At 38.1% G+C, this 25,247-nt stretch overlaps 1 protein-coding gene across 1 annotated transcript in view; it reads left to right on the top strand.

Moving 5' to 3' along the window:
* The first annotated feature begins 242 nt into the window (after window positions 1–242).
* Window positions 243–25,247, top strand: part of LOC149573190 (uridylate kinase PUMPKIN, chloroplastic-like) — a 54,213-nt gene continuing 29,208 nt past the window's right edge. The window contains exon 1 of the mRNA XM_089814367.1: window positions 243–820. Coding sequence (XP_089670493.1) covers window positions 633–820 — 188 coding nt within the window. The 5' untranslated portion in view covers window positions 243–632. The remainder of the gene's footprint in view (window positions 821–25,247) is intronic.

The raw sequence follows: 25,247 nt of genomic DNA, 5'->3' as shown, positions 1-25,247 counted from the left end.
CATTCTGCCCTATGGCTTTCTTGTCTTTAATATTAGTTAAAGTTTTTTTGTTCATAGCACATCAATATTAGATTTGTTGCCATAAAATTGCTTGTAAGAAATGCATTGGATCTTATTCACACTATATATTTGTAAATTATGTTCTAATTAATATTTATGAATTACTATTATATATATATATATAAATACAAAATTTGACACATCAATCACTAAAATAATCATCTATTTTTACACCAAAAGACAGGGACTCTAGCTCTTGCAAAGCCCTTATTTTTCATAAAATTTATCTTATGTTATCTTTTGAACTGAAATTTTGAGATTTTGGGTCCCTCAAACCTTGTTTTTGCTTTAATCCAAACTATATTAGTATACATTTGAAAATAAGAAATTTCTAACGGAAAAAATCATGTAAAGGAATCAATCAATTTCAGCATATTGAATATAATGGAAATACATGTTTGCAGATGACCGAGGAAACGAATCTCTCGAGGTAGCTGGTCGGGTTTTGTAGGGAAAACCTGGGGAACCACATTCAATTTATCAGCGAATGTTAAATGCCCAAGAGAGTAAGGGAAACCACGAAATCTGCGGTTGAAGTGGTGGTGATAAGATAGAGTTATTAATACTTTATAATGGCAAAGCTGGCTTCTTCAACTATATCGTTAGGTTGTTGCAAGATTCCAGCAGTTCCTCTTCGCTCGTCTTCGGAACTGAGTATCTTGCAGGCGGGCATTGCTCCTGCCAGGATTTTAAGCAGAAAAAGGGCTCCCAAACTAACACAGATTTGTGCTGCTGCTCCCATTCTTAATATGTCCTCCACGTATGTACTAATTTCTAGCTCTTGTTATCTTTAATTCGAATTACTGTTCAGCAATGCAAATTACATAGCAATAACAAAATATTATGAGAGTTGCGTTTTTTCTTCTTTCTATAATTATCTCACTTACTTCACCGACATTGTCAAATGGGACACCCATAATTCTTCATATATTTTTTATGTAATGAGTGTTCTCTCAGGGAGTAATATTGTGCTGCAAAATTAGATTGGTTTTAGAGTGTTCGACTCCAAACGTTTGCCTGACGACCTTCTTACAATCTTCAGTATCTTGGCCTTTGCCCTGAATATCTACTGCACTTTTTGGTTCTCTTGCTGCAACCCACGCAGTTGGTAGAGGTTTTCATGGCTGATTCCCTTAGCTTCTGTTGCAATATAAACTGTGTTCATTCGTTGGAGAATTCTGTTTCATCATTTTTCTTGCTCTTCATATGCTAAAAAGAAGTAACCATAATGTCTTCCGTTGGGGGATTGACTGAAACCACAACCTTCATCACTACAGCCGTCCCTATCTTAGGTTTTATGACTCACTCTTTGCATTGACTATAATGCAAATATACATGAATTTGTTTTCAGTAAAGTTTGCATTTATGTGGAACTCTAAAACCATAAAATCCTCAGGATTAATGGGAATGGTTACTCACGATGATTATAATTATTGCCTTGCTATCATGATCAAATGCCATGCCACTTCTTCCATCATTGTCTTTTATGCGTGTGTCAGCATATTGGTAGATGCCTACAACTGTGCTTATAACAGCTGAAAAGGCATGCTTGCCATATCTATTACACCACCTTGAATAGATACCAAAGTCATCAATTTCTATACCTGGGCTACTTACATAATGAAAATAATGCTGGAACTTTTAGTTACTTTTTGAGATTCTAGTGATATCTTGAGATTTTAGTTATATCTTTAGATGTTCTCAAGTTGCATGTAAATAAATTAGATGATACTCAAGAATTTCAAAATCAACAAAGATGAAGATGGTTTCAGAGAGGCAGAGGATATGGTGCTGATAGAGAACAGGAAAACCTATGAAGAACTTTTATTTTCTTTAGTTGTGGTGAAGAGGTTCATAGAGCATTTTAATGTCCAAGTTCTCACTTGCCAGAACTGAGACAAGGAGAACAACTTAGAATGAACTTGCTTCAAGAGGAGGATGAGGAAGAAAGGTAAGATCAGGTTCCACTACATTTGGGAGAGAGTCTCATGTTGAGAAGGATAATTGTGATTTGAAAGAAGACCGAGTGCAGAACAAGGGATGTGATGATTCTTAGCTTCGATCAAATATCTTTCAAACTAGATGCACCTTAGAAGGAAGGGTATGTCTTATTATTATTGATTGTGGTAAATGTGGTTTCCAGAGAAATTGTAGATAAATTGAATTTGCCTCGTGTAAAACATCCCCAACCTTACAATATTGCATGGTTGAAAAAAGAAAATGAAGTCACTATTGATAAGAGATGCTTAATCAATTTCTCCATAGGAAATATTTATAATGATGAAGTATGGTATGATGCCATTCCCAAGGATGCATGCCATATTTTGTTGGGAAGTCCATGGTAGTATGACAAGAAGGTAATGCATGATGGAGAGAACTAGAAGAATGCATACACTTTTTGGAGGATGGTACTAAAGTGATTTTATTACCTATGAAGGCTGAAAGAAAAATGAAAATTGTTGGAAGCATGAATGCTGATGATATTCCTATGGGGAAGTATTGTAGAAACATGATTAGATCATTATTTTGATGATATGTTACATTCATGATTGTGTTTGTCATTGATGTCAACATAGCAGTTTTCTATGGTATTTGACAAAAGAACAATGGTAAAGATCAAGTTGGTATGGATAGATTGTTGAATATTTTCACTAGCGAGGTTAATGGGAGATACTACTAAGTGTCTAGTATATGCAGCTAACTTCGGGAGCAAAAGATATTAAGTCTGGAAGAAGTTATGCAAGTTTTGGTGAAGACTGTTCTGAGATAGAGTTTACAGAAGCATGTTCTGGTAAACTTGTTATTTCTCTTAGTAGAGTTGTTATTTTGAGAAGCAAGGTTAAAGGCGTATAGAAGACATGTTGGAGATGACGTGGCTGAGCTCGCTTGTCATAATATTACACGTACGGAAAGTTATTCAAGTTACAAGACGATAGATTGATGTTATCACGAAGTTAAACGTGTTCTTAATGAGCTCTTATAATAATTAATTGAGAAGGTGTAATAGCCGACTTGGGGAATTGTTTGATGGATTTTATATAAAGGAAGGACATTTTCCTTTGTTATGTATGAATGATTGCATGAAGCATGAAGAGTGGAATAGAAGAGAAACAAGTTGGTATGCGAGGATAAGCAGAGCGAAGAAAAGTTGGAGAAAACTTCGTTGCCAAGATTTTATTTCGAAATCCGAGGTTTGCGACATGGTCTACAAGGTCTGACAGTGATTGGTCCGATTGACAGGATAGAGGAAAGAGGATAAAACACAGTATGAACAATTATTCTGCAAAGAATAGTTGAGAGATTAGTTGGACAATGAAGTTTAGTGGTCTTGCCTTAGAAGCTGTTTGGATAGTGGGTCTTTCTGCCTTCCACAACTCCTAATAGGGTTGGCACAACTCCTAACAGGGTTGGGATCTCCTAACAAGGGAACCTATTAAAGAGATGAAAGCATTAAGTTTTGCTTATGCATTGATGATGTAGAGAGAAGAAGTGTAGAAATACAAGTTCTACCACAAGTAGTTGAATACCCTTTGGAGGATGCTGAAACTTTAGAAAATTAAAGTACAAATGAGAATAAGGATGCGGATCTTGTAGGAATTGAGGAGAAAGAGTAGGATTCTTTTCAAATTTTCTTCAAGATAAGATGTAGATAGGAGAAGAGACAAAAGGAAATTCAGTGGCAAAAGATGTGAAGTTTGATAAAGAAGTGGATTGGAAACAGTGGGTTTCAAGCAGAGCAAAGGAAATGATTGAACAAAATTTGGACAAGAACACAGTTTACACTTTGCAAGGTTAGTACAAAAGATATATTGTACAATGGAAAGGATCAGTACGAATTGATAACCCATGGATTTATAGGATGGGAATCGCAAAAGCTAGATCTAGACAAGTGGCTTGAGTTCAAAGACAAAAAGTTGTGTTCTTTTCAACCAGAGGAGAACGATACAGGAATTTTTAGTGACTATTCGAGATTTTAGTGGCATCTTGAGATTTTAGCAATTCTGTAGTTCAAGTTGCATTTAAGTAAATTAGAAAGTTTTGAGATTTTAGTAGTTTCTTGACATGTTCTCAAGTTGCATGTAAGTGATTAGAATGTTTTGAGATTTTAATATCCTTGAGATGTTCTCTAGTTACATGCAATGTTATTCGCTTATTCTGTATTACCTTTAGTTGTTGTCATTGATGATAAAAGACACACATTGGCTCTAGTCATTGGTAGGATTCATTTTAGTGGATAGATTTACTCCTTTGGGTAGTGGTTGGCACGAGTCACTTCATTTGGCAGTGTTGATACTAGTATATAGGACAATATGCTTTGTTTACAAGATGCTCTGATCTAAATATGCTTGGAAGTAATTTTGGCATCACATAGTTAAGATTTATCATATTTCATTTGTCATGGTCTTGGTATCATTCAATGGACAATGATCATTCTTTTTTTGGATAAGTCTTGGCATCCTTGTTATTAAGTTAATTAATTTATTATCAAAGACTTGTGCATAAATTTTGATTTAATGCAAGGTAATGTTTGACCTTGGCAATAATTAGTGACTTGTGGTCATGATAAAGTGATGATTTTGTGTCTTCACCTTGGGAATAATAAGTGGTCAGCATTATACTCATTATGAGTGTTAGCTGCAAACCCTATCCATGACATTTTGAATGGAGATACATAGTTTGATTACGATTAGGGCACAAAAGTTTTGTAAATGCTCTGGCTGCATTAGAGTGTGAAGCCACTCATGGTAACTTTGGAATGGTAGTTGAAAGTCATGGTATTCAGGCATTGGTTGTTAAGTTTTGATTACTCTAGGTGATATCAACTATATCTATAGCAAACGAATTTATTCTGGTAACAATTTTTCTTAACCCTAGTTTTGTTGTTCCTAAATATATTCTTGAATGGTGATTTTCTAGTTATGATGATAGGTTTGGCAAACAGTTGTATATACTATTTTTTTGAGGAAAGTTTTTTATTAAGGTTAAAATATGTTTTGAAAGGACCCAAATTCCTAAACTAGCAGTTCTTTATAGGGATTTGGAACCCCAAGAAAGCCATTAGCTTCAAAAGGTAATGCGATACACTTCACTAGCTAACATCTGACAAACAAACAATAGCCTGAAAAACATGGATTATACAATGGTCCAGCTACCCTAGAGAGCATAGCATGAAAGGCTAAAACCTCATATCATAGGGCTTTGAAGACTCCCTAAGCCTTTAAAATGAAAAAATCCTTCTAGCCAACAAGGGGTTTTGATAGGCTCCCTTAACCTTGACAAACAAAGAGTTAGCGAAGGACGAACCGAGGGCCACCTGCCCGACGAGGGGTTTTGAAAGGCTCCCCCAATTTGCAATAAATTACACTTGCTCAAATTAGATCCTTTTGACACGACTATATTCCACCTCTACAAGAATCACCAAACCAAGTAGGGCCAAACCCAGGAGTGGCCTCAAGCACTTGGCTTAACATAACTCCACCTCTTCAAGAGTTCCATTCACCTTAGGATTAATAACCAAGGAAAAAAAACCAGCAATAATTTGTTTCCAAACTCCAACGCAACCTCTACTACCAGGAGTATAACAACCAAGATCTCACCAATCCAAGCACCAAGACAACTTCATAGGGTGAAAGACAACAAGCATTGGAAAAAGGGGCAGAAGTGTGTAAGCACAACAAATCTCATTCCTCTTAAATGCTTACAACCTTTTAACCCCCACCTCCACAAAAGCTAGTAACTGCCAAAAACCTACAACAGGAAATGCCACTTCCACTTTCCACGATGAGAAGCTAATTAATATGCTTTGATACTACTATAATGTCCCTTTTGATTATGTTAGAGCAAATGTTTAACATATTTAATGTAATTGGCTTATATTTATAAACCTTAAGTTTCCTATCACTTTTCTTATTTAGCATTGATAATTTAATTGATTTAAATGTATTAAGGTTGTAGCTTTTGTTGGATTGATTTTATCATGAGATACCTTGTTGATGTAAAATCATCTTTAAGATAAATATCTTATATATATAATATATATTATATAAGTAATATAATATATATTTAATATATTATACATTATATATATTATTATATAATAATATAATAATGTTATTACATATATGGTTAACATATTAATATTACATATATGCTTAAGATGAGTTATATATATGGTTATTTATATTACTATCATATTAATATATTAATTAGTGATGATTAACCGTAGAGACATGTCTCTTCATGAGACATGTTTCCTCCTCTCATATTTATATGCCTTCATTTGCATTTAGAACACAATCAATGCAATGGCAATTGTCGGTACATTGCAGCGATCCTAGAAATTAACATGGTATTACAGCCTACTGCAAATGTACAATAGATATGAAAAGGAGAGTCGATGAATGGTATTTGGATGAATAACATCTATATGCAGAAATTTGAAAACATATATAAACTTATATCTTCAAATATGACTTGCCATATCAAGGACTTCAGAATTGATGTCAAATTCAGTGAAATATTCACACATAAAACTAAACTGTTGGTGTCATTGGAGAAATTGAATAAATTGAGGAACCATTAGTGCGGATGATCAAGGGAAGCCACTCATGGAAACAAAACCCTGCAAATTTTAAATTTTCTATGGACTGTAAATTAGCAACACTGCTGACATTAGTTGCAGGTTTTATTCATATTATTTACAATGTGATTCTCACAATTTATTAGTCCTTATATCCACAATCCAATTTCCGGTTGGTATTAAAACAATGTGAACAATGATTTTGAGTTTAGGGTGTAAATTGAATGTACAATGACAGGCCTTGTCAGTCAACCGTATTTTTTTAGACTGTATGCTATCATGTTAGGTTTCTTAGCAGTAGGGTGTATTGTAATATATTTCGGCCACTAGTCAAGTGGTAGTTTGTGGAGCATACAAGAGGAAAATCAGACTAGGTGGTAGTAGAGGGTACAATCTCCTTTGCTAGCTTGTACGACTCAATTTTTGCAAATACGGGTGGTTTAAGTTTACATGGCTATGATCCTAGAATGTTTGTTACTTATTCTGCTCAGCCAGATTGCAGCCTATAAACAACAATGGTAATAACAATCAACACCACCAAAGTACTAATCACAGGCCATTTGGAGGAAGTGATTACTTGTTCCATCGAAAACAAACATGTTGAGCAAACAAAGACATTGATAAGATATCTATGGGTCCAATGAGAAAATGAACTCCATCAAAAGAAGGTATTAAAGAAAGACACATCTGCTCCATTGATACTTCTTAGCAATGAAATATGTAGATCAATGAAACAACAAAATGATAACACAAAGATGCAGGTTATATCGAAATAAAGATTTTTGAGGAAATCATTGATGGTTTGATCGAAGGATATCAAAGGAGTGAGTAAGATCTTCATCAAAATTAGGAAGAGAAACATAGTTGCCGTGGAACACAAAATATCGATAAAAGTCACGTCGACACACTATCTGAAAAGAAGGCTATTAATGACTGTTGTAGTACCACATTCGAAACTTCTTTATACAAGGTTGTGGGAAAATAAATTTACTTGTGAGCATTTAGAGTTGATGGTGAAGGGCGTTACAAAAGATTCACAAACCAACACATCTATTACAAACATATAACCTGTGCAAACTTTTTTGCTAGGCATCATCGACACTAAGATTAGGAAGCTCTGAATACTTATATTGGAACATCTCATCAAGTAAGCATTCCTAAAGTCGTAGTCAGTCCACTGAGATCATATGTATAATCCATCACTAATATTCATGGGCCATGATTATCACTGAACAAGAAAATAATATAAGAGGGTCTACGTTGATTGAAATCGAAAAGGATGCAAAGCTCATACCACCGTGACTACTCATCCATATATATATATTTATGTATGCAGTCCCAGCATAAGTTCTCACAGAAATAGATATATGGGGATTAAACATAGTCCAGCCTAACATCGTGGAAGGAAAGAGAGGATCAAACAGAAAGCTATCGAACAAGGGAGATAAGCAAATAGGAGTATCACACATGTTGAGAAATAATAAGGACATAGAAGCCGAAAGTAATATAGGAGATTAATGGAGACTGAAAATCTGTGTTGCTTAATGTGGAAACCCCAAACACACCCACAGTTGTAGCTTATGCAGAGAGTTCAAGTGTTGTCCAATTCAATGTTGCACATCATGGCAATATAATTGCTTAGTCAACGAAGTCGAAGCGTAAGTAAAAGGGAACTCAAGTTTTGGTGAAATATTTGTCCAAAATATATCGGGCACCAAGTATCATTATTCCATGTTGCCCATCATGGCAATATAATTGCCTAGTCAATGAAGTGGAAGCCTAAGTAAAAGGGAACTCAAGTTTTGGAAATTGATCACTACTCCTATTCTTGATCGACATATTCCTAAAACATACAAATAAGGTTTGTAGATTACATAAGGTATTGATTTTTTATTTATTTCATATTTAGAGTGAATGACTTGTTATTTAACATTTGATTTGTTATTAGATTATATAAGTATTATGAAAAATGTATGCCAATAAAGTTAGTCATTATGAATAATGACATCAATCATGAAAGTTATAAGAGTATATAGACAACACATACATCCTAAGTTATAGCTAGGAAAATATTATATTTATCTTATAGGAAAATAATAATATGTTGAAAGTATTGATTAAAGTATATCTATAGAAAATGGAATATATGTATATATTTAAATTAGATATTATATTGAAATAATGGGGATCATTCTTAGATTAATGTCTAATGGAATGAAAGATCAAATAAAAGGATTATTGATGTACAAATGAGAATTTACTATCCTTGAGTATTTTATTTATCTAATCATTGTAATATCTCCTTTGTATTTCTATACGAGCATTTGTCTTGATCTTTTTTTCCTCTGAGAATGTTATTACAGGAAAAAAAAGAGGGAGATTGAGAATCAGAGGGAGGTTGATATTTCAGGTAATCTTGAAAGAGAGGGAGAAGACTGAGGATTTTATTTAGTTAATCTTCAGTGATCTCCTATGTTCCCCCAAGTTTCTGGTACGGGGATGGCGGGATGGGTTTCCGGGATGGCAAATTTTTTTGATGATTTTGGGGATGGGGGGAGACGGCAAACGGAGACGGCTATATATATAGGGAAATTTTAAAATATACATTGAAATTTGTAAACATACATGTCATTCATATGAAACTAAGCACAAAGCATGTCATTTAAACATAATAGAACCATAACATACAAAATTTGAATGCCATCTATGAAATAATATCCGATTTTACTATTTAAGTACCCAATTGTCAAAATGCATATTAATACAATATCAGAGAACATTGAACAATGAACATTAAGTTATTAACAATTGTGCAAAGCTATAGGCCCAAAGGGTAGAGGGCTGCCATAAAGTAATAAGTATAATATTATCAATGTATCATAATCATGTTCATGTTCAACACAAAAAGAAAAACATAAAAAATGAAGCAGACTGCTGCTCCTATTCTGCCTCTACTGCCATGGCATCAAAATCAGAGCCCTCCTCACTGCCATCCTCCATAGGAAGCGTAGTCTCATCTAATGGAACCTCAACCAGTCCTGGTGCTGTGTCATCTTCATCTATCTGGGCCACATCCTCAGGCTCAACATCCCATCGCAAAGCTGGTGTCTGCCTATACTCTGGAGTTTGACGATTAGCAAGTCGAAGAGCATAATGCACTGTCACTAGCTTCTCCGCTCTTTTAGAGGTAAGTCTATTCCTCTTGATAGAGTGGATAAATGAATATGTGGACCAATTCCTCTTTGCAGTTGAGGAACTGGCAACTTGTGAAAGGAGGCGACTGGCAAGTATCTTTAACTTAGGTGTATCTCTCCCATGCCAGGTCCACCATCCAATAGGATCCCTCTGTGCCAAAACAACTCTATCCAACCTTGCTTGTGGCTTACCCAAGTTTGGGCCACGAAGGTTGGTGAAGTCAAGGAACTGTGCACGAAGAGTAGAGGCATCTTGAGCTGAATACATCTTATCAATTGCTCTTGTGAAGCCATCCAAAACCTCAGGATCATCACATGGGAGGCCCCTTCCACCCAACTGTGCATACCATTTGGGATTTGGAGCAAAGGCTGCCATATGAAGTGGGGTATTCATCATATTCCACCTCTGCGTCACAATAGGCCTAATATGCTTTGTTTACCGTACTGGTAAGGAAATCAACACATATAGACAATGGAACAGAATAGCAAAATTATATTCGCATATGCCAGACTTACATTATAATATCAGTAATAGTAGATGATTCATGATTTACAATGATCACAGAAGAGATATAAATACTATCCGCTGAACCTTCCCGAAGGAGTCCGTTGGCCACAACCATTATGTCCGCTACAAACTATTTACTCGTCGGCTACAAAATACAAAACATCGACAACAATGATTTCGTCGGCTACAGAATACAAAACATCGACGACAATCATTCCGTCGGCTACAGAAACACCGCCGGGACCATCCAGTCGGCTGACACCATCCCCCCAAAAAGAAAAGTCGTCTCCGAACGATAATTACAAAATATCTGAGGCAAATTAACAAACAAAATACATTATCAGAGTGACTACAACAAGAAAAATCTGCTTCTGTCCCATCACTTCCACATTCATCCCGTCCCTGTAGCCTTTGCTAACACAACACTGCCTCCTTAATGAAGCTAACCTTGATAGCCACCTGTGCTGCTTTCTCTGTTTTCAATTCCTCGGTACCTTGAGTCAAGTGTCACTGCACTGCCTCCAACTGGATGATTAGCTCCTCCCGAGCTCTCTATGCATCCACCAAGACAGCCTCCTGGCCAAAACCTACTCCCAGTGCCTCTAGTACACAGAAAGTCCATCCTTGCAGCAACTTCAACTCTTCTCAACTGATTAGACTCCCACGACTGATATCCGCAACGACTGGGGGTCCAGGGGGCAACGCCCCCGGCGGGGTCGAGGGGCAGCGCCCCTCGCCGCCAAGACCAAATTAGCACTTCGCAACCCACACAGAAATGCACGGAACACACCATTTCTATCATTTTCTGCCGATTCTACACTCTTTCTGGCAACCACTGATGCGTCCCCTTCCCTTTGGAATCCTCCGTTATTCATTCTGAGCAAGCTTGATTTGTTGACGTTTTTTTAAAATTTTTATTAGAGTTTCCTCTGCCCGTTACCCCGCGGAAGAGGCCAACAAAATTATGCGGGAACCAAGCACACCTTTCCCACGGACCTACAACCTCCGACAAGCAAATAACCATAGGAGGAATCTTGAATCCGACCTCTGCAAATGAGAAACTCAGGGTAGTGAAAACAATCAAACCATCTCTTCCTTCGAATTTCCTCCCTGCAACTTATCATGGGCTTGGCCGAGTGAATGTATCCAGTGAAAATCCAGCGTAGTGAGAGCTCATGAACTTCTCAGCAAACCAAGCCCTTTAAGCTTCCGACGGCGTTTCAATCCTCAAATATTACAACTGAAAATTCTACTGCGAATGGAAAAATCCTGTCATGTATGTGTAGCAAGATTTCGAAGATCGATTCGAGTGGTGTATATATTTCCCGTCAGCAGTGTGAACATCTATAAGACTTCCTCCAATACCTTCAAGACAGAGATTAGACTGTGTTGAAGCTTGCTTTCTTATGGCGACCAATGCCTTATGCGGCCGCTGCCCCACACCCGCTTCACTCCATAGCCAAACCAGATGCACTCAGAAGAAGAAAGCTGTCCCGTGCTGTAACGCCAGAATGTCAGTCGGAGTCTTTCCCTTGCGCCATGCAAAGTTAGCTGGTAGCGAATACATAGAAAACCGTCGTGATATGTTTAATTGCCCCGCGGGAATTAAAAAAAACTTCTGCGGACCTCCTGTTTTAACTGCCCCACGGGAATAAAAAACTTCCGCGGATTTCCCTTTTGCCCGCGGGGCTTTTTCCACCCGCGGACAGACTCTGCCCATGGGACTTTTTTCACCCGTGGATAGACTTTGCCTGCGGGGTCCTCTTTTTTTTTTTTTCCAATTTTTTTTTCTTTTTATTATTATTTATTTATTTTTGACAAAAATAAAATAAAATTAAAAGACAACACCTCAATTTTGCCTCCAGGCGTCACCATTCTACAACGACGATGGAGTCAGCTAGCCATTCTGTGATAGTGACGGAGTCTTCCTAGCACCATATATTTGCAATTTAAATCCGTTGACTACTGGAGGCACCTCTTGCTCGTCCAATGTCTCCAATTTTATCATCCGATTGTTGCCGACCTCCCGGGTCTGATATGGTCCAACCCATCTTGCCTTAAACTTTTCTTGTTTGATTTCATCCTGACCGTCGTACTTGAGTACCAACTGCCCCGGCTGAAACCTACTGAGTTTGTCATGCCACTCCTCATGTCTGTTCTGTGTTACCTCCATCGCCCACTGTACCTACAGTCGTCGCACATCTAACTTATTTCCTTGCTGTCGGTACCCTTCAAGTAATTTTATGGTGCGATGCATTCTTTTCCTCCTGTGCGGTCCATTCACTGTGTACCGAATGGTGGGATCTTTCTTTTTTCTGGGTCTGTATTGTATGTCCTTCCCTTCTTCTGCCGTAACCTCCTTTGCGTCATCTGCTTCTCTGTATTCCTCCGAACACTCATTTTCCTCCTTTTTTTCACCTTTGTCGACCCTTAGCATATTAAAACTCGAAAAGAGTTCGTAGTCTTCTATCTGCCAGTGGTGAAGGCCATTCACTGAGTCCAGGTCGTCGTCATTCGATCCTCCGTCAAGTCTCAATACTCCTCTTTTGTCCGGTTCCATTCTCCTCTTTCCTTCGTCATCGACTATTTGCGTGTGGAGGTCAATTATGAATCCTTTGCCTCCGCGCTCCATTGATAGGGTATTTCGTTTCCAATCATGTTTTACTTTTGCTTGCACCAACCAATCCCGTCCTAGAATAACATCATATCCTTTTCATTTCAATGGAATGACTACGAAATCCAATAAAAATGGTTGCGTACCAATGGTTACCGGTTGCGCCCTCAAGGTTCCTAATGGTTTGATCTTGTGCTGGTTTGCCGGGAGCAACTGGAATGTAGGTGGCCACAGCGTCGACTTTCCCAACTTTCAAGTATCCTCCGACAACACATTCACGCCGGACCCTCCATCGACAATTGTGTCCGTCAAAACATTTTCCAAAATCCCCATCTCGACGACTGCCGGATGCCGTCCGGAGGTGAGTGCCAGCAGCATTGGGTCTGTTGTCATCACTTCCCTATTGTCCCTTCCTGTGTCCTTCGTTGCTTTCAAAAACAGTGTATGATTTAGAATGGCCGTCCGTAACTGGGGCATTGTGAGAAGGAGGTCACTTATCTTGACCGGTATCTCCATTTGTAAGATCTGTCGTACAATGTTTTGTTCTGCGAAGTTCCTTGCCAAGGTGCCGGTGATGTCCTTCAACTGAGATGTCTCCGCTGACGATGCCTTTGTAATTTCCGCTTGCGCTTCCCCCAGTTTTCTCTTTTCCTCCACTTGCCTCCGTGTGATTGCCAAAACCTCCTCTACATCCGTGCCGACAGTGATTAAGTTAACTCCAGACTTTGGACACTTGGAATCTTCGTGATTGCCGAGTCTGCACCATCTACATAATAATTTTGGTGTGTTTGCCGTTGTACAATCTTGCGCAAAATGACCCCACAAATTACATGTTCGGCATTAAACGATCGACCGTCCATTTGCATCATACTGGGTTCGGCTTCGGCTCCCATTATTATTGTTATTGTTCGCATTGTTGTTATTTTGCCCTCTGTTATTATTCCTGTACCCTCCGGATGTGGCACCTGCGCTATTCGTATTTTCGCTACTGCCCGACGGGGAAGCCTCCTATGTGAGAAACACTTGCGGAGTCCTCTTGTCTTCATGTTAAAGGGGCACTCTTTTGTCGAATGGCCCATGATCTGACAAATGTCATAGAATTGGTTCTTTGGACATGATCCTTTAGTATGACCGTCGGTCTTACACTCCGTGCACCATAGCTCACTGCCTTTTGGCTCCTTCTGCATGTTTTTAAACTCCATCATGCGAACCATATCCTTCTGTAGGGCATGAACCTTCTTGCTGCTGCCTTCGTCGTCGCTGCTATCATCTTCGGCAGGCTCGTTGTCATCAGAATCAGAGGAGCTAGTTTTCTTCTTTTTTGTCTTCTACTCACTTTCAAGGTCCAGTGCTTTGTTATACGCGTCCACATATGATGACGGTGGCACAATTTTCATTTTCCTCCGCAACTTCGAGCGTAGACCGTCCATGAACCATCTTTTCTGCTATCCATCCGCCGGCTTGCTTTCCATTTTGTTGATTAAGTCTTTTAATCTCCTGGTGTAGACACAGACAGTTTCGTGCTTCCCCTGTTTGGTATTGAAAATCTCTGCTACGATTTCATTATCATCCCGCAAAAGTTTAAATTTCGCCAGGAACTCGTTTTTAATGTTATCCTAGCTATTTAGCTTTTGTGGATCCGTATCCAAAAACCAATCAATCGCCACACCCCGTAAGGTTGCCGGAAATTGCCTGACCCATTCGTTGGCATCTGTGATTCCATTTGCCCGCCAGATCGTCTCACATGTCTTACAATGTCGGATGGGGTCGACTGTACATCGCCCTCAAACTTCGGCAGCTTTTCTTTGGGTCCCGCCATCACAATTGAATTTGGTAGAGAGGCGTTACTGGGTCCTGCAACACTGGCACTGTTTACTCCAACACCGGAGGTCTACACTCCTGCACCGGCGGTCTGCACTCCCATGCCGGAGGTCTGCACTCCCACACCGGTGGACTGCTCTCCCACACAGGCGGACTGCTCTCCCTCACCGGAGGTCTGCACTCCCACACCGGAGGTGTCGACAGTTGCAAACCTTGGTGAAGAAGAAGGATCTTCTGAAGTTGTTTCCCGTGGAAGTCTATCCTGGACGAAGAGGTCACTCCACGCTCGTGCTCCCTCGGCACTGCGAGATGTGCGAGTTGATGCTCTTCCGTCTGAATTTTCTTCCCTCGGCGAACACAAATTCAAGAACTCCTCCCGTGCTTCTTACACCAATTCCACCCGCTGCCGAGTCTCCTCCAACAATTCCTCTGCACTCCTGTTTCCGTCGGCAATCTTCTGGAATCTCCTTCGACGGTTTGCCTGCTGTGCCAGAATTAAATGTTCTTGTGCAGTATGGATTCCATCTTTTCCCTTCGCCTTATTTCGATCCTTATTAAGCTGATTTGACATTAATCTTCATTCCTCCCAGCTTCCAGATTCATAAGGCAACGACGCCAAATGTTTACCGTACTGGTAAGGAAATCAACACATACAGACAATGGAACAGAATAGCAGAATTATATTCGCATATTCTAGACTTACATTATAATATCAGTAATAGTAGATGATTCATGATTTACAATGATCCCAGACGAGATATAAATACTATCCGCCGAACCTTCCCGAAGGAGTCCGTCGGCCACAACCATTATGTCCGCTATAAACTATTTACCCGTCGGCTACAAAATACAAAACACCGACGACAATCATTCCGTCGGCTACAGAATACAAAACATCGACGACAATCATTCCGTCGGCTACAGAAACACCGCCGGGACCATCCAGTCGGCTGACATGCTCCTCATAAAAGCCCAATGTAGGATCCTTTGCCGCAACAATTCTCTTCATCTTACCCAACATGCTATCAATAGTCTCATAGATCTCTCCCAAACTAGGAGCATCAGTATTAACATATCTAACGACATCAACAATGGGTGCTATGACAGAGCAAATATATCTGCAAGATCAAGATGCCAACAAAAATAAAAATCAGAATTAGAATTTTAAAAATTTTAAGATTATTGGTAGGAAAATCAGCCAGCAAAAGACTAATAGTAAATTTAAAAATCAACAACTTACTTCATTGTGGATCACCAACTCTCATCAAGGATCCTTTGCCTCACCGCTTTTCCTTCAGAGGACTTAGAATGAGACCATCGTTCCCACTCTGGATTCACCACCATCAATTGAAGGGCCTCATACACCTCAATCATCCTCTCCATCAAGATGAAATATGTGCAATACCTATAGCAATAATTAAAAATAAAAAATTTAAAATTAAACATTAATGATTAAAATTTAAAACAAAAAGCATCACATGTAGGTAAACTTATAAATAATTTTTTTAAATAACTTAAAGTTAAAACAAACTAAAAGTAAACTATAATTATAATTGACATACCTTGTCTCGGTTGGTTTGAGGAACTCCTTCTTAGAGAAGGACCTGAATAGAGCAAGTGAAGTGTGGTGGTTGCAAATAAACATTTGCAATTCTCTAGCTTCTAGCACTGCTTTTTTCACCCATTCAATCTTCCCTATGTCCTTCAATGCATTGTTCAAGGAATGAACACAACAAGGGGTCCAAAATATGTGCCTATAAGCACCCTCTATCATCAAACTAGCTGATTTGCACACAGGTGCAGAATCTGTGATAACCTGTACAACATTAGAGGGCCCAATCTCCTCTATGGCATCTCGCAAAATGGTGAACTGGAAATCTGCATCCTTCTTCTTTCCTGAGCAATTTATGGCTCTCAAAAAATAAGAACCAGCAGGCGATGTGACAATGATATTGATGAGTGGCCGATGTCTAACATCGGTCCACCCATCCATCACAATAGAGCAGCCTGTCCTAACCCAAGTGCGTCTCATATCCTCAAATAAAAAAGCAACCTTTGAGTACTCTTCATCTAGGATAGTGGTTCGTAGCTTATGCTCACTGGGGGGTACAAATGAGGAATTCATGCTCAAAATATCTTTCACCATTTGTTTATAATAAGTGGAACGGGCTGCATTATATGGGATACCATTAACAACAAAGAATTTACCAATGGATGCCTCACACTTCTCCTTTGCCTGTGCACTAAACATACTTTCCACTAAGCCCTTCTCACCACTACTTATCTTTCTCTTCCCTCTAGACCCACTAGGGCTGCCACTAATACCAATGGTAGATGAAATATGCCTAGATGATTGTGAGGGAATGGATGGTGATGTCACTGTCAAATTTTGTCCCTCCATTTCAGCCTCTAATTGCAATCTTTGGCATTCTAATTTTTGTTCATCGGTTAGGTTAGGACAAGCTTTGACTCCTTGGCATGAAACACCTAAAAAATGTGACTTCACTCTTGTATAGCTGCTCCTAAAATCATCAAGACAAACATGGCAATCCCACACCCTAGTCCCTCCTGAATTCCTTTTATCTTTTGGCTGAGGTGTGACATATTGTAGAAGAGGTTTTTTCCTATTGAAAGGACCCTTTGCAAAATTCTTCATAATGGCGAAAGGGCATTTAAACAAATCAGCTTTAGGATTGGGTTTTTGCCTAGTGTCACTACTAGCAACATCAACCCCTACATTTTCTTCTTCACTACTACTATTTGTACTCCCACTGCTGCTCATTGTGTTTAAATATGCAATTGAATAGATATATGAGCTGAAACAATGAAAAAAAAAAAAAAAACAGACTTTGCAAGTTGCAAATTTATTAAACAATTGATAGATGAAAGCACAAAGAGTTTTATACTTACTTGGTGGACAAAATAGAAGATCAAACCTTTGGTCAAGCTCTTGGAAGCAAAAAAATTACCTCCTCTACTTGCAAAATGAAAACTTCAGCTGGCTGCAACATAAAATGAAAACCAAACAATTGTTAAAACAACTTAAATGTGTGGTGTTATATACATTTTAGGGTTTTTGGAGTGGGGCCCACTAGCCGACCAAGAAGGAGGCATTAAATGTGTTTTTAATGTTTTTTAAAAAAAGTTTGGAGCATACAAAAAAGGGGGACGGTTGGCCGTACCCGGTACGGTCGGGGGACGGCTAGACGTCCCCTTTCCGTACTGGGTATGGCGAGACATCCCCCTTTTGTTCCCCCCCACGTCCCCAAGTTTTCGAAACGTCCCCTGAAAAAAGGGGACATTTGGGGACGGCTAGGAGACGTCCTATACCCGTCCCCCCGTCCCCGAAACGTCGGGTTTTAGATCGGGTATGCGTCCCCAGGGAACATAGGTGATCTCGGTCTTACGGATTAAGAGGGAGTAAACAATGTTGAGATGAATTTCTCTAGCAATTGTGAAATTGCCACTGTTCAAACAATATGAGTGAAAATTTTACTTTGTGGGGGGAATAATAGTCAATGTTCCATTCCCACTTGAACTTTAGAAGGGAGATGTTCCATTCTCAAATAATCTAAAAGGACAATTTCTGAATCTTCATGTGTAGATAAATATTTTTATCTTTTACATTTATCTACTCCTTGTAGTCTCTCTCTTACTTGTAATTCTATACATAGTATAAGGGTTATTTTCTTTGATCTTTTCCTTTATGATTGGGGATATTCTTATAGAAAAAGAAGGTTGGTACTTTACATATGCTACCAAATATTGTGTAGAATCAATCTAATGATAGTAGTTCCAAAGACCCTGATGATCAAGATGGTTAAAGTGAGGCTCTTGATGCAAACATCTTTGATGATTGAGATTATGAGATTCTTCTACATTAAGAGGGAGTATGGCACTTCTTTTAAAGCAACGCAGGATCTTAGAAGATTGATACTCAGAGGGAATCTAGAAATACATGTGTGTGACTGCATGATTTTGATGGGCCTACTCTTGAGTGTATCATGAGGAAGTACTGACTTATCATTAGAAAATTGGAAGATTGATATCAGACTCAGAGTGAGTGTGACAAGAATCCTTTGGGGAAGAGAGCCTCTAAGGGTGGAACTACTAGACCTGACTTCCCAGGATCATTGTTAAGAGGGAGAATTTCTTGAGGTGCAATCTTCATGAGTGATATCTTCTCTATGAGGAGAAGTTCTAAGTGAAACTCCTTGTAATGCATTCCTCTCTGTGAGAGAAAATTAATGTGGAAACCTTTGTACCACCTTTTGATTGGGTTTATGGTGGTTACTATTTCACATTTGATATGTAATGAAAGGTGACAATCTTTCATTGACATATATAAACATAAGGTAACCATTATAAGATGACGATCTTATAAATGGTAAACCTGTTATCATGAGAAACTTCATTAAATTGTTGTCCCAGAGTGTTGGAAATCATGATAATGAATAGACAGAAGGTAACCATTGTAAGGTGGTGATCTTATAAATGGTAGACCTGTTATTGTGGTTCTTTGCTTTGGATTTTGTTGAACACCATGATAACCAACTTGTTATGGTTCTTTGGGCCGGATCTTGCCGGACACCATGACATAGTTACTTCTATAGACCACACTTAAGATGGTGATTTGAAGTTATGGAAATTGCTTCAATTGTGTGTTATGAAAGGTAAGAAATTTAGCCTCATAGTGAATTGAATATCATACTGAGATGATATCTTTTCATATTCTTGAAAGCATAATGTGTTCTATAAATCCTCCCTAGCTAAGAGGGAGTGTTAAGGTTGTAGCTTCTGTCAGATTGATTTTATCATGAGATACCTTGTTGATGGTAAATCATTGTTAAGATAAATATCTTTTATATATATTATTTATTATATATATAATATAATCTATATTATACATTATATATATTATTATATTATTATATAATAATATATTACATATATGGTTAACATATTAATATTACATATATGCTTAAGATGAGTTTTATATATGGTTATTTATATTACTATTATATTAATATATTAATTAGTGATGATTAATGGTAGAGACATGTCTCTTCATGAGACATGTCTGCTCCTTTCATATTTATAAGCCTTCATTTGCATTTGGAACACAATCAATACAATGGCAATTGTTAGTACATTGCAGCGATCCTAGAAATTAACAAAATGATCTACCTAAAACCCATAAATTAATCTCTACATTTGCATACCAACATGGACACCCTAGTATTATATATTAGGCTCACAAATAAGATAAACAATAGATATAGCACTTCACCCTTCTCTAATAAAATCAAATTGTAAATAATAAATTGCACTCATTGTTACTCAAAGTTGGGGTTTTGATTTGATAACTTTTGGGTTTAACGGGATTTAGAAAGATTTTGAATCATTTTTCACATGCATACTAATATCAAAGATCAAGATTGCAAATCAGGTTCCCAAGGATGTAAAATCAAAAGCAATGCCTTTCCATATATGAACAAATTTGATATTCATTATAGTATGTTGCTACAATAGCAATAGCTTGAAGAGCACACAGGAAATATTGAGAGGTGGAGGGGGGGTGTGTGAATCTGTTTTTTAAAACTTTAAAATGCAAAAAACACAAAACATAAAAATAGCAACTATAAATTCATTAACACTACATTTCTCGTGGAAAGCATGACATATAAAACTTTCATTAACAAAGAATTGGCACCAACCCAAATTACAAATGTGGGCACCAACCTACAGAGAGCATCAACTCTTAGAGAGCACCAACCTTCTTTGAAACATTAATTCCATACACAGAAGCGCCAATTCCAGTCAGGTGAGGCACCGAAGATGCAAATCTTAGTACAAATAATTGAACAAACACACCATTTTGAAACATACACAAATAATATTTATCTACAGAAAATGACTCATCACATTCACTGCTGAGCATATGCACACTCATCTGAGCATCAAGCATCAACACATAATCCCATCGATTATACACTAGGATAACATGACCCAGTTATCTTAGTGATAGATATGGCTTCACTCAGTTTTATTACATGATAACACCTGATCCCTAATAAAAAACACAGCTTCACTTTAAAAATAAATAAATAGAACATGTCTCCAATTTGTATATATCAATTTTAAATGAATGCATGGCCTATATTTATTTCACACCTGGCTAATTTAGACGCACACCACCAATTGACACAGCATAACCAGTTATTCAGTCAACACAGGGATATTCTGAAAAAATGTCTTTCAAACAAAAACGCCCAACTTAGTCTTCAATGAGCATGATTCTTCCTAAAACAGCCGTGTAGATGTTTTATTAAATTTGATTCCATGACTTACTACAAATCCTTTAACTAGAGGCATTACAAATATTAAACTTAGCCACCCCATAACCACACACCAATTACTAAATTCTGAAGCCGTCTATAGATAAGGAGAATATACAATCAACATATCAAACTTAGCGGCCACATTCAAAGTGCAAAGAAATTGACTCTTTGGAATATTCAATGGTGACATGGCAATTGGACTAAGCAGCTCCCAAGAAGACAAGTAAGCAATTGACAACCTGCTGAAGTAGACACACAACCAGCTCAAGTAGCTTAGGCACATCAAGCAGTTGAAGCTCGTCAAGCAACTCAAGCATGTCAAGCAACTCAAGCATGTCAAGCAGCTCAATCCAATTCTCTGAAATCTATACCACCTTGATTATCAACCTTTAGCATCAATGAGAACGTACTGAACACTCCCCCCATTGTCATTGATGGCAACACATTTGAAACCGACTTGAAATAAAGAAGCTCTGAAGTCAACTGAAACAAATTGATTTATTCTAAAACAAAGCTGGTCCACCTGACTTATTTCTTCCCGTTTGACATCAATGACAAAACCAACCTGCATAGCTGAAACCATCTGCTTTATAGAAACCAAACTACATAACTGAAATCAACCTGCATAACTTAAACTAAAGTACATAACTAAAATCAACCTGCAAACCAACTTGCATAACTGAACTTTTTGGGCAAATAAAATGTGACAATGAAAACTCCCCCTAAGTTAAACTATAATTCAATGATGAAGTGAAATCACCTCCAACTTCCCCTTATGATATCATCAAGAATGTTTAAATTTTTAGCAGCCCTGCTTGCATTAGCAATATGTTCATCATCTTTTCTAATCTCAAGAATCTGAAGTAAACACCAAAGTGTGTCCTTGATCACACAAATGACTTACAATCTGAATTCCACTTTCGTCTTACCATCACTCAACAGAAGTGTACCTTTACCTATTTTTTTTGTAGATTTATTACCAGAAAGTCTTACCAGAAAATCTTACTTTACCTTCATTCATGCCTTTGAAGGTGATAAACTTGCTCTCTGTCTCCAGCCATATGCCTAGAACAACCACTGTCAACATCCACACTCTTTTTCATTTTGTGCAAGAGAGGCTGTTTGCATGATCAATAATTCCACCAACACTTCTTTCTCTCGTTCTCCAAACCTTAGCGACCTCCTTTGCCTTGTCCTCTTTCTGAAACTTCTTATTCCTTCGAGACTCTTCATATATAGCTCTTCTAAGGACATGAATCAAATTTCTTCACATGAAAACTCTTCATCACCAACATCAGATGAATTGCTTCCTTCATTTGAATATAGACTCCTGGACTTTTGTCCCTTCTCTTTTTCCTTATGCTTCTTCTTGTTGAACTTTGCCCCCTCTTAGGAACCCTCAAATGAAAGATCAACCATGTAATAATTTTTTCTTGTCAACAACTATGACATAAGTGCATAGTCATAATGACATTGCATAAGCAATAAGGAAGCATACAATGATCCTCAAGCGATTGATGACAAGCAGAAATCTTACTAGCACTTCCAAGGGTTCCCAAACCCCAATAAAGACTCAATTGGAACATGTACACACTTTACTGTCACATCTTGATAGTCTAGATATCATGCCACAAGCTTCAAGGAACCAAGCTGGTCATTAACTCGTGGCTTCCCATGAACGAGACTAAATTAGTCCTCAAAAACCAATAGCATTGGGTTCATTTTAAGCCCAAACAAAAAGTGAACAAACCTTTGCTAACCCAAGACTGAAAGTGGAAAGTAAATACATGAAAATACTCTCAGAATGTAGGTAGACCAAATATAACTTCCATTTCTTCATTGACCTCGAGGAATTGCATTTTGTTACAAATGCATAGGAATGGAGTAGTCTACCAGTATGAATGCGCATGAGATTTGAACATGTGCAAAAGATTTGAATCAAAACCCTAGAAGGTCAAAATTACACAATTCTAAGTGTCGACACCAACGTACGACCTAATAAATTGTAACTCCACTCCAAGGAGTATATACTGAATCAAGGTCAATTACACTTGATTGCACCTATAAACGTCATATAAACAAAATGCAGTAACTGAAAGTACTACATGAGCAAATAAAGCAATAAAAGAGAGAGAACAAGGGAAGAAAAATGATCCATAACATACTGAGCCTCTCAATCAAGTCCATCACTTGTACGCCAGTCTCCAACAATGATTGGTCACTCCACTTGACCATGTGAAACCCTTAGGCCCACCCCACCATGCTCGCAAAGGTAGTCACATGACCCAAACAAGGAATCAAGCATACTAGAGAATGTAGGTATACACTCATGCCAATCAACACAATCCAATGTAGATAATCATGAACACATGGAGAATGCTCGACATGCAAGTAAACATCCATAGTGCAATAACCACACGATGCAATCAGAATTACAGTTTACTAGGGTACTACTTACAACTATTGGATTGAGATGTGAGAGTACTAAGCATAGTGAGTATCCATACCCACACAATTCATACTGACATCTAGGGACTCCATACCTGCACAAATCATGCTTGACATCCATGGAATCAAGTACCATCTACCACCTGCATGGGTCACTCATGACAATGAGGGACTAAATGGTTTCCACTACTTGCACGGGTCAATCACTAACATTTGGGGTTTTCAATTTATCTTATTTAATGTTATAACCAATTCATTTTATTATATTATCACTTTTGAAGAACTCCTTAATGTGTCCTATATTGCCACTTAAGGGCCGGGGTCCACATATGGAGCTACTTCCCATACCTACTCAATGCATCTAGTCCTACAACTCAACATCACAAAGAGGGAGACATTGACAATAAGTTTGTCCACTCGGTCTATGTAGAGGACATGAATAAAAGGCTTTGCCCACTTGGTCTACACCAAGGACGTGATTAATCACAACCCGTCTACTTGGTCTACACCAAGGACGTAGATAACATGAGTACCAATAAGCAATCAAGCAAGAATGGGACTATCGCCAATTCCCAAAACACTCAAAGCATAAAACTGAGCAATCGCTATGCAAAGTACAAATATCAAGTTGCTTGATTGGAGACTTTGCCAAAAGCACAAATTTCCATCAAACATCTCGATAGAACACACAAAGGAAAGTGCCCATGAAGGCAAGGTACACAAGTGAAGCATGAAATAAGAGAAAGGGCATAAAGCTGTACAATAGGACACAAAGTAAAGTGAGCTCGATTGGTCTCAAACTAAGAGCATGAGTGACTCAGATTCTATTATAGGCATAGCTCAACCATTCTAGGAGATGTGGTTGCAACTCATCATAAAGAGAATCTAAAAATAATGCAAAAGCAAGGGCCACAAACACAACCCAAGAAACAAGAGTAATATTATAGAGAACAAGTACGGTCTATTGGCCTATTTGCCAAGAGAATGGCTCCCTATATGGTTCAAGTTGTGCCTCACAATCTACACTTAAGCGTAAAGTTCAAAAATAGCAAAGTAATTACAAAGTCCAACTGTTTCCGACAATAACCATGTGTACCAACTAAAAATTCAATTTACAACACAAGGTTTGGATTGCAGTAATACAGAACTAGAAAGTTTTCTATTTGTTCCGACTGCATATTCCAATTACAATTATGAGATACAATTAAGGTTAATTTAGAAAACATGTCCACATGGCAACGATTCCAAACGGGAGATTATGCAAAGCAAGGTGCACACAATATCACCCAGAAATGAAACTCAAAATATTATGATGAAATTAAAACCCATTGGTTCTTATAATCCAAGCTAAAAATGCAATAAAATTCCAATTATGACATTGAGGGAGAAAATGGACGGTCTAATGGTGAGAATTTTCATTTTACAAAATTACAAACTTGCTTAAGCCCAATTGGGCACGAAAAGCACTCAAACAGGGGAGGGAAAAAATCTAACAATTCATTTGCAACAAACTAGAGACGAGACGTCAAATCCAAGAATTGAGAGAGAGAGAGAGCCAATATGCACACCTCACAAATTGGCTGAAAATGCAAAGATGAGAGAAATAAATCAATTAGTCGATGTTTGCAAACAAAACTCTCGATAAAGCCGAGCAATCCTGCCATTATTCCAATGAGTTGCC

The sequence above is a fragment of the Cupressus sempervirens genome, chromosome 2, assembly GCF_028749045.1.
Source record: "Cupressus sempervirens isolate cs-2001-9-10 chromosome 2, ASM2874904v1, whole genome shotgun sequence".
NCBI lineage: Eukaryota > Viridiplantae > Streptophyta > Pinopsida > Cupressales > Cupressaceae > Cupressus > Cupressus sempervirens.
This window is presented reverse-complemented; position numbering and strand designations above follow the sequence as displayed.